The sequence below is a fragment of the Anomalospiza imberbis genome, chromosome 19 (assembly GCF_031753505.1).
Source record: "Anomalospiza imberbis isolate Cuckoo-Finch-1a 21T00152 chromosome 19, ASM3175350v1, whole genome shotgun sequence".
Lineage (NCBI taxonomy): Eukaryota > Metazoa > Chordata > Aves > Passeriformes > Viduidae > Anomalospiza > Anomalospiza imberbis.
The window spans coordinates 3,783,902-3,797,111 of NC_089699.1; the positions used below are offsets into that span (position 1 = coordinate 3,783,902).

At 53.0% G+C, this 13,210-nt stretch overlaps 1 protein-coding gene across 1 annotated transcript; it reads right to left on the bottom strand.

The window, feature by feature from the left end:
* Nucleotides 1–4,965: 4,965 nt before the first annotated feature.
* On the bottom strand, nucleotides 4,966–10,539 carry TEKT3 (tektin 3). Its single transcript, XM_068209263.1, has 7 exons — nucleotides 9,915–10,539; nucleotides 9,320–9,403; nucleotides 7,804–7,874; nucleotides 7,477–7,620; nucleotides 6,093–6,315; nucleotides 5,399–5,553; nucleotides 4,966–5,207 (listed from the first exon to the last, which is right to left on the bottom strand). Exons 1-7 carry the CDS (start codon nucleotides 10,491–10,493, stop codon nucleotides 4,976–4,978), a joined length of 1,488 nt encoding a protein of 495 aa, XP_068065364.1. The 5' UTR covers nucleotides 10,494–10,539; the 3' UTR covers nucleotides 4,966–4,975.
* Between the last annotated feature and the right edge of the window lie 2,671 nt (nucleotides 10,540–13,210).

Below are 13,210 nucleotides of genomic sequence, written 5' to 3' on the forward strand. Positions count from 1 at the left end.
TGAGGGTGGTCACAGAGCCCTGGGGGCAGTGAGGATGGTCACAGAGCCCTGGGGGCAGTGAGGATGGTCACAGAGCCCTGGGGACAGTGAGGATGGTCACGGCAGAGCCCCGGGACAGTGAGGATGGTCACGGCAGAGCCCCGGGACAGTGAAGATGGTCACAGCAGAGCCCCGGGACAGTGAGAATGAGGATGGTCACGGCAGAGCCCTCGTGCCTTTGCTGGAGGGATAAGGTCCCATCCAAGGCTGGCAGTGCCACCCCCTCCAAAATCAGAGCAGGTGCCACAATAAATTGGAAAAACGTTTTGTGTACAGACAGGATTCACCACTGGCCGTGCTGGGAATACTGGAAGATGTATGAGTTGCAAAAACTCTGGGTTAAAAATGTGGATTTCTCACTTTTAATCTATTCCATGGAACTACTTTCAATGTGATGCTTCAGCTTGAAATTCTAGAATAAATTATGAGAATCCAGGAGGGAAAGTGAGGTTTCTATCACTTTATGGGGCTCAGATGCTGATCTGACCAGGCAGGATGGACTGAAAGGGATCTAGTGCTCATTTAGCTGTGGCATCAACTGAAGTATCACATCAGGGCTCTGCTCATCCCTTTCCTCGGGCCAGGTGAACGAAACCCCTCGTTTCAGAAGACAAATTGTTTCCAACTACACAAAAAGGCAACGTTTCCTCTGTATGTCTTTGTGAGGATGAACTTGTTTAACCCCACATTTTGCTCTCTCATCACAATTTTAGGGACTCACTTCCTGTTCCCTGCTCTGGTGATCAAGACCATTCCCGAGGAGGGTTTGAAATGCAAAGGGCAGGGGCTGAAATCTTCTGAAATCTTCGCTGCCATCAGCAAACCCCTCCTGCCACGTTTGCTGTGTGCTGGGGGAAGAACGAGGCGGGGAAAATCCTGTTTTCATATGACTGTGCCACCAGGAAAAGGAGGAGAGCAAGATATGGTTTGGCTGAACTTTGTGCAAGATCTATAGTGCTCCCTCAAAGACCACACATGCAGATTTATATATATATATATATAGATATATATGTAAATATATAAATACATTTACACCAGTGGAATGGTATTGGAAGAAATATTTCAAGCAGAAAAAAAAACATAAAGGGAGACTTTATATTCAGCAGACTTCAATAACGAAAGGTCTAATGTATCTTAGAGATATTGACTTTTATTTTTCCTGATTTGTTTTCTACCAATTCAAGAAGAATTTATAAAATACTTTAGTCCTGCCTGCATACATGCCTCCAAACCAACTTCATCCAACTTTTTGCTTTCCACTCCAAGCCAGTGAAGCACTGATAGAGCCAGGCTGAAATCACTGGAGAAAATCCCACTGACTTCAAGGAACCAAACATTTACTCACTGACCCCAAAGCCGTCAAAACATCAACTGAGCTCCCCAGCTGCACTGGATCTCAGAAACTTTCTGAGCTGCTGGTTTGTGCTCCTCTCCTGCCAGCACAGAACAGACTCTACAGAGGACACAGGTCTAAACCAGCTTCGAGCCACACTTTTGCCCAAACTGCGGGATTTTACACCTTTGGCTCCAGCAGTGCCAGGTGTGGCACCTTTTTCTGTCCCCTGCGGGGCCCCCAGAGCAGCCACAGTGGCCACTGCTGCCCTGAGGGTGCAGATGCTCTGTGCCCTGCGGGTCCCTGCTGAGGGACACAGCGGATGAGCTCCAAGAGCAACTTGAACAAGAGCATGTGAAACAAATCTGTTGGGGGACATTAAACCCAAGGATAGCCATGCCGGCTCAGGAAGTCCTTGGGCTACTAATTGCTGGAAGCTGGGAAAGTGGACTGGGAGAATCTCACGGAGCTCTTGCTGCCTTCTGGTGCTTTTATCTCAGCATCTCCTGTTGGCTCTGGCAGAGGCTGCACCAGAGGCTGCACTTTGGTCTGAGCCAGCACAAGCATTTCTGTGATCCTACACTGCCCAAATTTTCCTTTTGCATTTTGCCAAAGTTTTCGCCTTTTTTTTTTCCATGATAGCAATGAGTTTGGCGTTGTTTTTTTTTCTGACTGCTGATGCTGTTTGGGGAATTCTCTCTCCCTTGAGCACAATTATCTGCACTAGTTATGCAATACATTGTTAACATGGGTTTTGGCAAGCTTTGATTTCACCCAAATTCATATCAGACCCTTTCAGGACATTCAATAATTTTTGTTTTCTTAAACAACAAAACCTCTTTTCTGAGAAGTTTCTTGCCACCCCTGCCTGGAGTGTTCACCTGGATCCTGGACTGACACAAAGCAACAGTGTCCTGGGTTTATTAATTTATTGTCTCTCCTCCAGTCAGTAAACAATTAATTTACACACCCGGCTCTGCAGCAGTGATGCAAATGGAATGATGCAGAAGGGTGGGAATATGGTTGTAAGATGCAAAGGAATTTCCACAGAGTAACTTTCTCAGCAACTTGGCATCTGATAGAGGCAGCAATAAACCAGCAATAAATAGCAATAAAAGCAGACACGTCGCTCTCGTGGAGAAAGGAGCCATCCCCTCGGTACAGAAAGGCGGAGATGCGCCTGAGCATTTAGAAATGATCTCCGAAAGGAAATCATTTAATGGCACAGCAGCAAAGGCATCTCAGCCATCAGCAGGAGGAGGCAGGGCTGTTGTTTCATCTCCCGAGCACATCAAAGGCTGCTCAAATCCCAAAGCCGGCCCTGCAGGGATTAAATGGAGCAGCTTCACTCAGCAGCAGCTCTGTCATGGAAAGCAAATCCCTCCCTGTGCAGGAGAGCCGGCCACGAGCCTCGTGCTCATTGGAACTGCACCCAAAGCCCCTCCCTGGAGACCCCTCTGACAGGAGCGTGGGGCAGGGCAGGCTCCCCTCAGGGGAAGAAGAAGACTCACACTGAAGGACCCGTAGGATGCCCTGATCAAAGTGTCTGGGGGAGTTGGAGGATGTCAGCTACCAGAAGAAGTAACATCAGTACTGTCAACTTATGGAAAACTGGCGTGGAGAGAACGAAACCCCTGAGGGACCTGGGAATTCTCTAACGTCTGGGAAATTGCTGCAGGAAAGTGGAAAGTATTTGTGAAAGAAATTAGAGGAGCTGAAGCTGAAATTCCTCTGGTCATGGCTCAAACAGAGGAAAGAAACTCTTTGGCAGTGCTGTGGAAAGGAGCATCGGGAGGCCAGGACAGCAAGAGAAAATGGGGTTGGGTAATTGCAGCACCACATAAATGCTGGCAGCTAGGAGAAAGCCCTAAAGGAGCTGGCCAGTGGGAAAGATCAGTGTTTGGGGAGCTCTGAAAGCAAAACTGGAGAAAGGTGGGGACTGATCCTGGTGTGCCGTCACTGTAAAACAGGTCCCAGATATTTCTGACATGACTCAAACCAAAGGTGGAAGAGAAGCAAAGGCAAAGCTGTCGCTGATGCCAGGACTTGGCTCCAGGTGCTCAAGGGCTGGAGCCTTTCAGGAAAGGGCTGTGGGTGCCTCTGCTGCCCCACACTCACCTGGGGACAGACTCCTGGGGCCCAAAAGCCTGGCAGCTCTGCCTGAGAACATCTGGAGTGGGCCTGCAGACAAGCGGAGCAGCCAAGGTCACCAGGGGCTGGAGGGACTTCAGGAAAGGAGCAGAGGCAGAGAACAGCACAGAGCAGCCCCAGGCCAGAGAGGGTGCTGACAAAAACTGAGTTCAGCTTCCCCTGGCTCCTCTGGGAGGCAGGGAAGTGGAGAAAGGGAAGGTGAGATCAGCCGGGCAGTTTCTCCTGCTCACGGCTGTCTCTTTTCTTTGGAAAGGGTGGCTGCTGCCTCCGACGGACTCCAGCCCCTGGACACACACAACGTAGAGGAAATCTATTTTTAGTCTCGACAAAAGTGCTAGTAAAGAAAAAAAGGTTAGAAAGACAATTGCTTCCTGTTTAGGGCTGGTGCTGGGAGGGAGATCCTGCCAGGACACTGAGGCCGGGGGGGCAGAGGGTCTGTGGGGTGAGGAGGAGCCATCTGGGATGGCAGACGAGGAAAGTGCCCCCAGCTCCTGCGAGCCCCACGCTGGGCTGCTGCTCCCTGCCCTGGATTCCCGAGGGAGGGAGGGACTCGAGCTTCTGCCCCTTTGGGATTCCTGGTGCGCTGGGGCTTTAGGCTGAGCTCAACCGCCGAGGTTAAAAGACTCGAGTTGTGATAGCCTAAGGAGAGAAACTGCAACGTGACTTTCACACTGAGCCTCAGATTGATTGAAGACTTATCCCTCTGAAGATTCCAATACTTGGTAAAATCAGGACTTAGGGCAGGAGAGAAGGCTCCGTGCAGCCAGAGGGGCTTGAATACCAATTAAAGTGCTTTTGTGCTCCCACCAATGAACTACGCGTGAGAGGTTAAACTAGGAACCCAAAATTAAACCCACAGCATTTTCTTTAATTAACTTTCTCCAAGTCAAATCTACTTCCTCTTTTTAAGACCCCAGCAGTGACATTTTTGATGGCATTTAACATTTTTCAAAAGCAAGACAATCATCATTAGAAATCAGCTTAAAATGCACATCTTTCTATTTTAGGAACAGAACAAACTGCAACTCTTTCTGGGACAGTTTGTGTTTCTTCTGCTGCACCATTAAAAATCCATCCTGGATGTCAGCAGCTCATTATTCTGACAAGTGGCTTTACTTCCCCTTGTGCCTTTTCCACATCACACACACTCAAAAGGAAGAAGACGCGACAGTTTTTCTCTTGAAAACCCAGACTGGAAGGGTAGGGATGGATCCCCGTGGGTGGATTTGGTGACATACAGGATATTTTCAGCTCCTTCCTGGCACACAGTGAAAGAGAAAATGCAAAGGAAAAGAATCATCCTGGTAACCCAACAAACAAAACACTCATTTAATTTCTGCCCGGAGTTTACACCAGGAAACAAAATACTAACAAATTTGTGAAATTGCAACAATGTATTTGCAAAGAAGCTGAGGGAAAGTGGGGATGTGTCCTGCCATGAGTGCTGAGCACTCAGGTGAGCCCTGCTGAGACGTAGCCCAGGACCTGCACGGTGCTGGGGTAGCTCTTGCGCATCCCCATGCAGCGCTCCTGGTCGATGAACAGCGAGTTGTTCTTGACCACCAGGTCGTGCTCCAGGACCCCCTTGGAGCGCACCAGCATCTGCAGCATGTCCTCTGAGGCACGCAGGCACTGGTGCAGGTTCCGCAGCATCTCGTTGATCTCGTTGACCTCTTGGATAAGGCTGGAAAACAGCAGGGCCCCATCAGAACCCCCCGTGGGGGTGGTGCCCACCCAGATGGGCCCTCTGGGCACAGGGTTTCCTCACCAGCACACTCAGGCTGATTCCCACACCCCATGCCCTGGCATGGGAGAGCCAAGGGCAGAGCTCCTCCCAACCTGAATGCCCCCCAGGCCCTGGCAGCCCGGCCTCACCGGATCTGGGCAGCATCCCGGCACAGCTCCACGTTGGGTCTCCTCGTGCGCTCATCCAACCGGGTCTGAGCCACCTTCAGCTGAACCTCTTTGTCCCTTATGGTCTTTTGGATGACTTGGATCTTGGTCTCGAGCTGGAAGATTTCCTGCCGTGTCTGGAGTGAAACAAACACAGGAATCAATGAAAAGATATTTTCTCAAGTGATCACATCATTCCCTTCTCTCCTGCTTGTGCAGGAAAAACCCAAGTTCAATAAACAGCCCCTGGGCTCAGGCCACATCAAAGCACAGATCCAGATGAGTTTTCAGGGAAAATCTCTTTGCTCTTGCTGCCACATCAGAGGAGAGTTAGAAGCAGAGGAGGTTTAGGAGCGGTGATAGATCTATTGAATTACCAGCTTCCCAAAACTGCTGCTTGCAATAATGGATCATCCATCAGCTAATACAGGGAAAGTTTTTAATGGCTTCTTATTTAAGGACGTACCATCAGCCCCTAGTGCTGCAAACTTCACCGGTCTGAGCCCTTCCCAGGAAGCTTCCCAGGAGTCCCACAGGTCCGAGCCAGGTCCCATCACCGCTCTCCCCCTCCCGTGCCTGGCAGAGCAGGGCAGGGAGCCCAAGACAGCCGTGGGGGCAGGGAGCCACGTCCATCCCTCGGGAGGATGGGAATGCGCGGCGAGGGCGGGGCCGGTACCTTGGCCAGGTGTGTCTGGATCTTGCTCTTGGCGTTGGCAGTCTCGGTGATGCGGCTGGTGAAGGCGTCGTTGACCTTGCTGAACTGGCGCCACATCTCATCGGCCGTGCCCATCAGGAGGCTCTCGGTGCTGGCTCGCAGCTTGGCCGAGGTCGCGCGCGCACTCTGCGAGCGGAAGATGTTGTTGTCCGTGAACCTGGCCCATGTCTCCGGCACCGAGACCCTGCGGGGGGAGAGCACAGCCCTTGGCACAGCCGCGCTGCTGCTGAGCCCTCATGCAGATTGGTGCAAGGAAATCTGTGCTCCGAGTTAAATGACTGGAACTGAAACATCTGGACCCCGCTTGCTTGATGATATTTATCAAATTAGGGCATGTTCACCAAGACAACTTGTGAAAGTTCAGGCAAACAAAATATTCTCCCACAAAAAGGAGATTCCAGTTGGAGCTCCTATTTACACCTTCGAAGCATTAAGTGCCAAGGAATTCCCAGCCTCACAAGGACACACAGATCACAGTTCAGTCAATTGTTCACAGCCCTTCTTAGTCTCCCACTAAGTCCATTGAGCTCTAGATCCCACTCCATTCCCTGTCTGTGCATTTGGGATGAAGTTCCTGCCTGTGCAGTAGTCCAGAACAAGGTCAACAAAAGACTTAAATACCACATAAGCTCCATTTAAAACCTGCTGATTCTCAGCACATTTTACCCCCCTCTGAATTTCAGCCTTGATCCTTTGCAATTCATTTGCCTGTCTAAATATGTCTTGAGCTCTACTGTGAATTATTATTCAAACTACTAGAAAAGTTGTCTCAATCTGTGTCTCTCCATAAACTTCATGGGTTTGTGTGGGCAGATTTATTCTCTCAGCCCTTTGCCACTTGGGCTTCTCTCTGTGAGTGCTGGGTTAGGTCACTGTTCATTTACTGCCAAGCCAAAGCTGAATTCCTGGCACCCAAAAGCAGTGGAACCCTGTCCCAGGACCATGCTCTCATTTCTTGGTTTTCTGGGTCATTTCAGCTCCCTGCCAGGCCCTCTCCATACAGGGGTGAGCCCCCAGACATTCCATCAGTGAGGAGCACTCAGGCAAGCACTGAGACATCTTTGAAAACATGCATGAACTTAATGAGCTGCGCAGAGGTGTGGGGCTGAATTCGTTTGCGGGCTGAGCTCTGAGCCCTGATCTAATGTTTAATTAGGTCGGGCTCGCTCTTGCCCGCCGGGTGTTCGGCATCCAGCTGAGAGCAGAGGGTTCTTCTCCCCCTGGAGGGCCCAGAGGGAAACCACCCCTCGGCGGAGGGTGTCTCCAGGAGGGATGGATGTGCCTCCAGAGAGGGCTGGGGAATCTCAGCTCCCTGCTCTGCGCCTGCCGGGCCCCCAGCGCTCACGTGGCATCGATCCTCTCCACGCCCTTGAAGTAGTGGATGCCTCTGGAGGTGTTCTTCAGCTGGTAGCACTTGCTGTCGATGTGGTGGCCCATCTGCTTGTCAACCAGGTCCTTCTCCAGCTCCTGCCGGGCCTTCTTGTTGCACCTGGAGTGCGCAAACAGCAGCCTCAGTCGGGATGGTTCTGTGCCCCCCTCAGCCCCTCTGCGCTCCCGGAGCATCCCTGCCTGCCTCCTGCAGAGCCTGCAGGGTTTGAACCCGCGGGGATCTGCTGGGGGCACAGCTGCAAATGCACACCAGCCCTGCAGCAAGGCCCCGAGCCCTCCTTACATGATCTGGGCATTCACGGTGTCCAGGCACTGCTGTAGCCTCTCCCGGCAGGACCTGATGATCTTGATTTCCTGGCAAAGGCAGAACAAACCCATCAGCCATCAGCATCGGTGCTCAGACATCCTGGGCACTCCTGCCCTGGGGGCACACAGCAGGAATTCCCCTTCCCCCACAGCAAACACGGGCAGGAGGGGACCCCAGCCCCAGGGCACCCACCTGTGCAGCTGAGCCAGCCCGGGCCAGGGAGGGGACAGGAGGGGGCTGTGGCCATGGCTAGGGCCTCTGAAATTACTTTCAGGGTGGGTTCCCAAGTTTTTTCCTCTTGACATCAATGGCCAGGGCTGCTCTCCATTACAAGGAGACAGGGCTGCATCCTGACCCAACATGAACGGGCACAGTGCTGCCCTGGGCCAGCAGTAGCACACATCCCCATCCCCAGTCCGGGGCATTTTCCTCCCCACAAGAAATCCCATCCATATGCGACAAGAGGACTCTGGTATGAACCCGGAGTCAGTTCCAGGCAGGGTTCAGCCCCCCTGGGGGAAGGCTCGTGCTGCTCTCACCTCCCTTGGTGCAGCACAAGCCTATTGCACCCATGAGGGTTTCCAGAGACTGGTGATCAGTGCCCCAAACCCAGGGATTTTCAATCCCTCCTGTCTGCAGAAGCCAGCTGAAAGCACAGCCTAAATGCATCCCAAACATTAAAAAACCCAAATGCCATTATGGAGATACCAGCTCTGATAATTTTCCTAAACTCTCATGACCTTTAAACTAATATTTTAATTTTTCAGGGCCTCACTCATAACAAAAAATCTTCTAAGAGAGCAGTGGCTTCACAGGCCCAGAGGCTGCAATTTCCTTCCCATTTTTATGAGGCTTTTGCAGTGATTATATTTCGCTGTACCCTGCATTAGGATCCCATTTGCTGTGCCATGTTTGCTTTTAATTAATGATTTAAAGCAGCTTAGATAAAGGCAGGCAGGAGTGCAGGTTTTTTATGATTTCTATAAAATCCATTGCCTGAGCACACAGTGACAGTCCTGCTGCAGCCATTCTGCCCTGAGCAAAGCAGAGATGAGGAAGTGTAATTAATATCTTTTATTAGCCCAACTAATATAGCTGGGGAAGGCAGACAAGCAGTCGGGCACACCCTGCCCTCTCCACCTGCGTGTGTGTGATATACAGAACGTGCTACAGAGACAGACGGGTCATACAAACAGGGAGAGATCTGTGCAGGCAGGGCTCGGAAAGCAGGACCATCTCACAGGTTCCTCCAAGAGGGTCGGAGGACCCTGATGTGCCACACAAACCCGTCTCGTTTCCAGCTCTTCCTTCCTCTCCCAGGGACACGCTGCTGGGTGGGAACACCAGCCCCTGCCCCAGCAGGTCTGGGGGGCTGAAGACTTCGGCACCTCAGCAGCACTGGAGAGCCAGTGAGGGAACAGGGCTGCCAGACTTGTTCAGGGGAGTTGAGGTAGAAACAGCTTTGCCACAGAACACGTGTTGCCAAACTCACCGTGACAAGCTGCTTCTCCACGTCGTCATTGACCAGGTCGATGCCCATCCTCTTTTCCCGATTGAGCAAACACTTGTGAGCGACCTGGTGGGGACATGTGGTGACATCAGCGCTGGCTGCAACGACAGGGCTCCCTGCAGGGACTGTGCCCATGTCAGGGAATGCAGGTAAAGAAAATGGAGGTGGGCACAGGAAAAATCTGCCCGAGGCAGCTGGGTTAGCTGACAACAGCAGCCAAGTGCTACATCAGCATGGAACCAAAGGGACAGAGCCCACGTGTCCCCAGGCCACCACAGTGGGTGCAGGGACCCGTGTCAGGCTCGGTGCTGGCTGCCCCAGAGCCTCGTAGCAAGACATGGGTTTTTTGTGTCCCAAGGCAGGATTTTGGATAAGGAAATATTTGGTTAAACAAACACTGCAGTGATGTGCTCAGCATGTGCTGGAGGAGGATGCAGCAGATGCAGGGGATTTGTTTATCACTGACTCAACTGATGGGCTCTTCTTGAAAACTTTCCAACGTTACAGGGCTGAGATGGGCTTTATGAGAGGTTTGAGTGGCTGCAGATGTTTGGGCTGGGGGTTGCAGGGTCCCTACCTGGAAAGGGCCCTCGGTGTCGGCCAAGGCTCTCTCCAGCCGTTTCTGCATGTCCATCAGGGAGTTGGTCTCCCTGATCATGGCATCCAGCTCGATGCAGAGCTCGGACTTCCAGTACTCTATGTCATTGATGCGCTCTCCCAGGTTCTTGGTGCTCTCCCCTCGGGTCCTGTTGGCCTGCTGGCACACATCCTTGATGGTGCGGGTCAGGTCGGCCCGCAGGCGCTCCGCGTTGTGCCGCGTGGTTTCCGACTCCTTGTAGTTGGTCATGTTGGATCTGTGCCAGTCATCCAGCGTGTGCCGGGCGAAGACACCGTTGGGTCTCTCGGAAATAAAAGGAACTATCTTGGTGGGGGGAAGCCCTGGGAAGCTTTCGGTGAGGGGAGACAAGGTGGGGTTGAGGGCAGCTGCTTTGTAGTAGGAGTTGGGCACCCATGGCATGCTGAAGCTCTCGAGATGATAGGGAATGCGGTTCTTGTAGCCGGTGGCCACGGTGTTGGTCGCTGGCAGGACCTTGGGAGGTGGTGGCCGTGGCTGGTTAAACTTGGCTTTCAAGGGATAGCCATAGAGTTCCATCATGGAATGCTGCTGGTGCGGGTCCTGCGCAAAGGGGGCAGAGGAAAACCTCGCTCAGAAAGTTCCTGTCCTGTCCTGTGGTACCTCCTACAGCAACACCCAGCTTGTGATGGGATCAGCCCAGGGCCCCTAAATCTCCTGAATGTAAATCCCCTCTGACAGCACCCCAGGCACTTGGATAGGGAGGGATTTGAGACCAACTTTGCTGTTGGTATCTTGTGTCAGGTCTTGAAATTAGGAGAGCAACAAATAATGTCTGCTTAGGAGGATGACAGATCTTATACCTTTGTTTTCCTTATTCCTTAATTCTTTATTTCCCATTATTCCTTCATTTTCCCTGTCAATCTAATGATCTCCCCTGTGAGGGTGGGCAGGCCCTGGCACAGGGTGCCCAGAGCAGCTGTGGCTGCCCCTGGATCCCTGGAATGTCCAAGGCCAGGTTGGACACTGGGGCTGGGAGCAGCCTGGGACAGTGGGAGGTGTCCCTGCCCATGGCAGGGATAGTCCCTTCCTATCCAGGTCAGCGAGACTCATCCCAGGATCCAGCCTGGCCAAAGGCTTTGGGATGGGCAGTGGGACACTCACACCCCCAAATTCAGCACTAAAGCCTTCACAGGTGTGACTGGCTCCGAGTCACCTTGGCAGAACCGAGGACGAGACGTCTGTGCTGAGCTCCAATAAAAGCTCCTGCGTGTGCCATTCCCACAAAGCAGTCACTCCAGCCCTTTGTCCCTGCTGGGGACAGGCCACTGCCATTCCCTGCCTCTGTGCCACTTATTTACCTGTGGAGCAGCATTTGGAGAGCAGGGATGCTTTCCCTGGCTCCCACCCTGCCAATAAATCCTTCCCCTTTAGACACTGACAGACAAGTGCTTGAGAGAGAAAAAAACTTGGGAATGGACTGGATGACTTTTCCAGCATTTCCAGCTGAAAATGAATGCCCCTGCATGCCCCTTGGGATAAGCCATGCCAGGATGAGAGCTGCCAGCACCCCTGGGCAGGGGCACAGCCCGGGCTGGGGGTTTGGGGCTGAGGACAGTACCGGCTGTGTGCGGCTCCCTGGGTGAGGCACAGCTCCCCCTCGGCTGCGAGTACGGGGTGAGCTCAGGGCTGGGGTGCCTCGGGGAGCTGCTGCTCATCACTGGCTGCTGTGGTGGTGCTGGCACTGCCCAGCTCTGCCCGGCTTCGCAGGGCCCCGTTGCTATGGACAGGGGTTCCGTGGCCAGTGACCACGTTCTGGGGGGTTCTGTGACACTGGCCGGGCTCTGTGACGCGTCCTGGCATGGCCACAGCAATGGCTCCAGCCTGGGAACAGGGACAGCAGGAGCTGGGGAGGGGTGCTGGGGGTGAGCCCAGGCACCCCAGCTCATCCACGGGGGTCTCTCTCTCCCCAGCTTCTGGGAACGCCATCCAGCTCTGCTATGGCAGCTTCCACGTCCCATCTTCTCCAGAGGGATATTTTCATTTGCTTCATTTCCCAGCTGTGTCTATGGCTCACTGAGTACCCAGGCTGGTGTTTCTGTCCTCTCACAGCCTCAGTTTCTCCTGATTCTCCCAGCTCCTGCAGCTGCAGACTGGGACTACACCAAGGCGTTTCCCAGGTCCTGGTGACCCCTGGCCACCCCTCCTGAGCTGGCTCCTCAGGACAGCTCTGCCTCTTACCAAAGAGCGACAGAAAATGGAACCCAAAGTGCTTCGTGCACACAGAGTGCAGCACATCTGAATTTCACTTTAAACACACGTCCTGCCTCAGCCGGGGAGGAATCTGCTCCATCAACCTGAAACAAAACATTCAGCCCATCAGTTGGTTTTTCCACAGCCAAAGCAGATAAATGACTGCAGTGAAGGCCTGCCAAGCTCTGTCCCCAGCAGGACACCCACCCACCCTGGGAGCAGCCCGGCTCTCTGCTCCTTGCACGCTCCCAGCCCCAGCTCGGCTCTCACGCCCTGCCCGTGGCTAATTCTGTTCAGATGAATCACTGCCCGGCCAGGGACACCACTAATTGTGGGAGGCAACCCCAGGGCTTTGGAAGCATTTGCTAAATTAGGCAATAATAATTCGATAATGTTGTGAATGGCCATGGGGTGCTTTGTGCAGCCCAGGCAGGACCTTGGGCCAGTGCCTTGAGCAGAGGGACAGTGGGGACATCACGGGGGCCAAGCTTTGGCCCCACCAGAGTCACAGAATGCCCTGAGCTGGGAGGGACCCACAAGGATCACTGGGGACCCCTGGCCCTGCCCAGACCCCCCAACAACCCCACCCTGGGCATCCCGGGCAGCGCTGTCCAAAGGCTCCTGGAGCTCTGGCAGCCTCAGGGCTGGGTCCATTCCCTGGGGAGCCTGGGCAGTGCCAGCACCCTCAGGGGGAGAACCTATTCCTAGAATCCAACCTAGACCTCCTCCCACACATCCTAAAAGCTGCAAAGAAGAGAAGAATTGGCACAGGTAACACAGCCAAATACCACAAGTGACTCTCAAGTAGCTGCCAAGTGCACAGTCTGTGATCTCAAAATCCCAGATCTCTGAATACCCCAGGGAATTAGGCTGTTTACACCACCACCATTTATTTCAGTAATTAAACCTGGTTCCTTAATTCTGACTACAACCCCAACAGCTGCAACATCACTAAAATTATAAACTGTCCCCACCCAGTTGTGCTGGGACACATCCAGTTTGGGTGGACACGTGAGGACACAGCTTGTGCTGAAGCCTCGACCAGT

Excerpts from the sequence above, each read along its gene's own strand:
- TEKT3 (XM_068209263.1), bottom strand. The coding sequence starts at position 10,493 with ATGATGGAACTCTATGGCTATCCCTTGAAAGCCAAGTTTAACCAGCCA. Across the intron at positions 7,875-9,319 it reads TGGAGAAGCAGCTTGTCACG|GAAATCAAGATCATCAGGTC; the intron begins GTGAGTTTGGCA and ends TGCCTTTGCCAG. Across the intron at positions 7,621-7,803 it reads ACCGTGAATGCCCAGATCAT|GTGCAACAAGAAGGCCCGGC; the intron begins GTAAGGAGGGCT and ends TGCGCACTCCAG.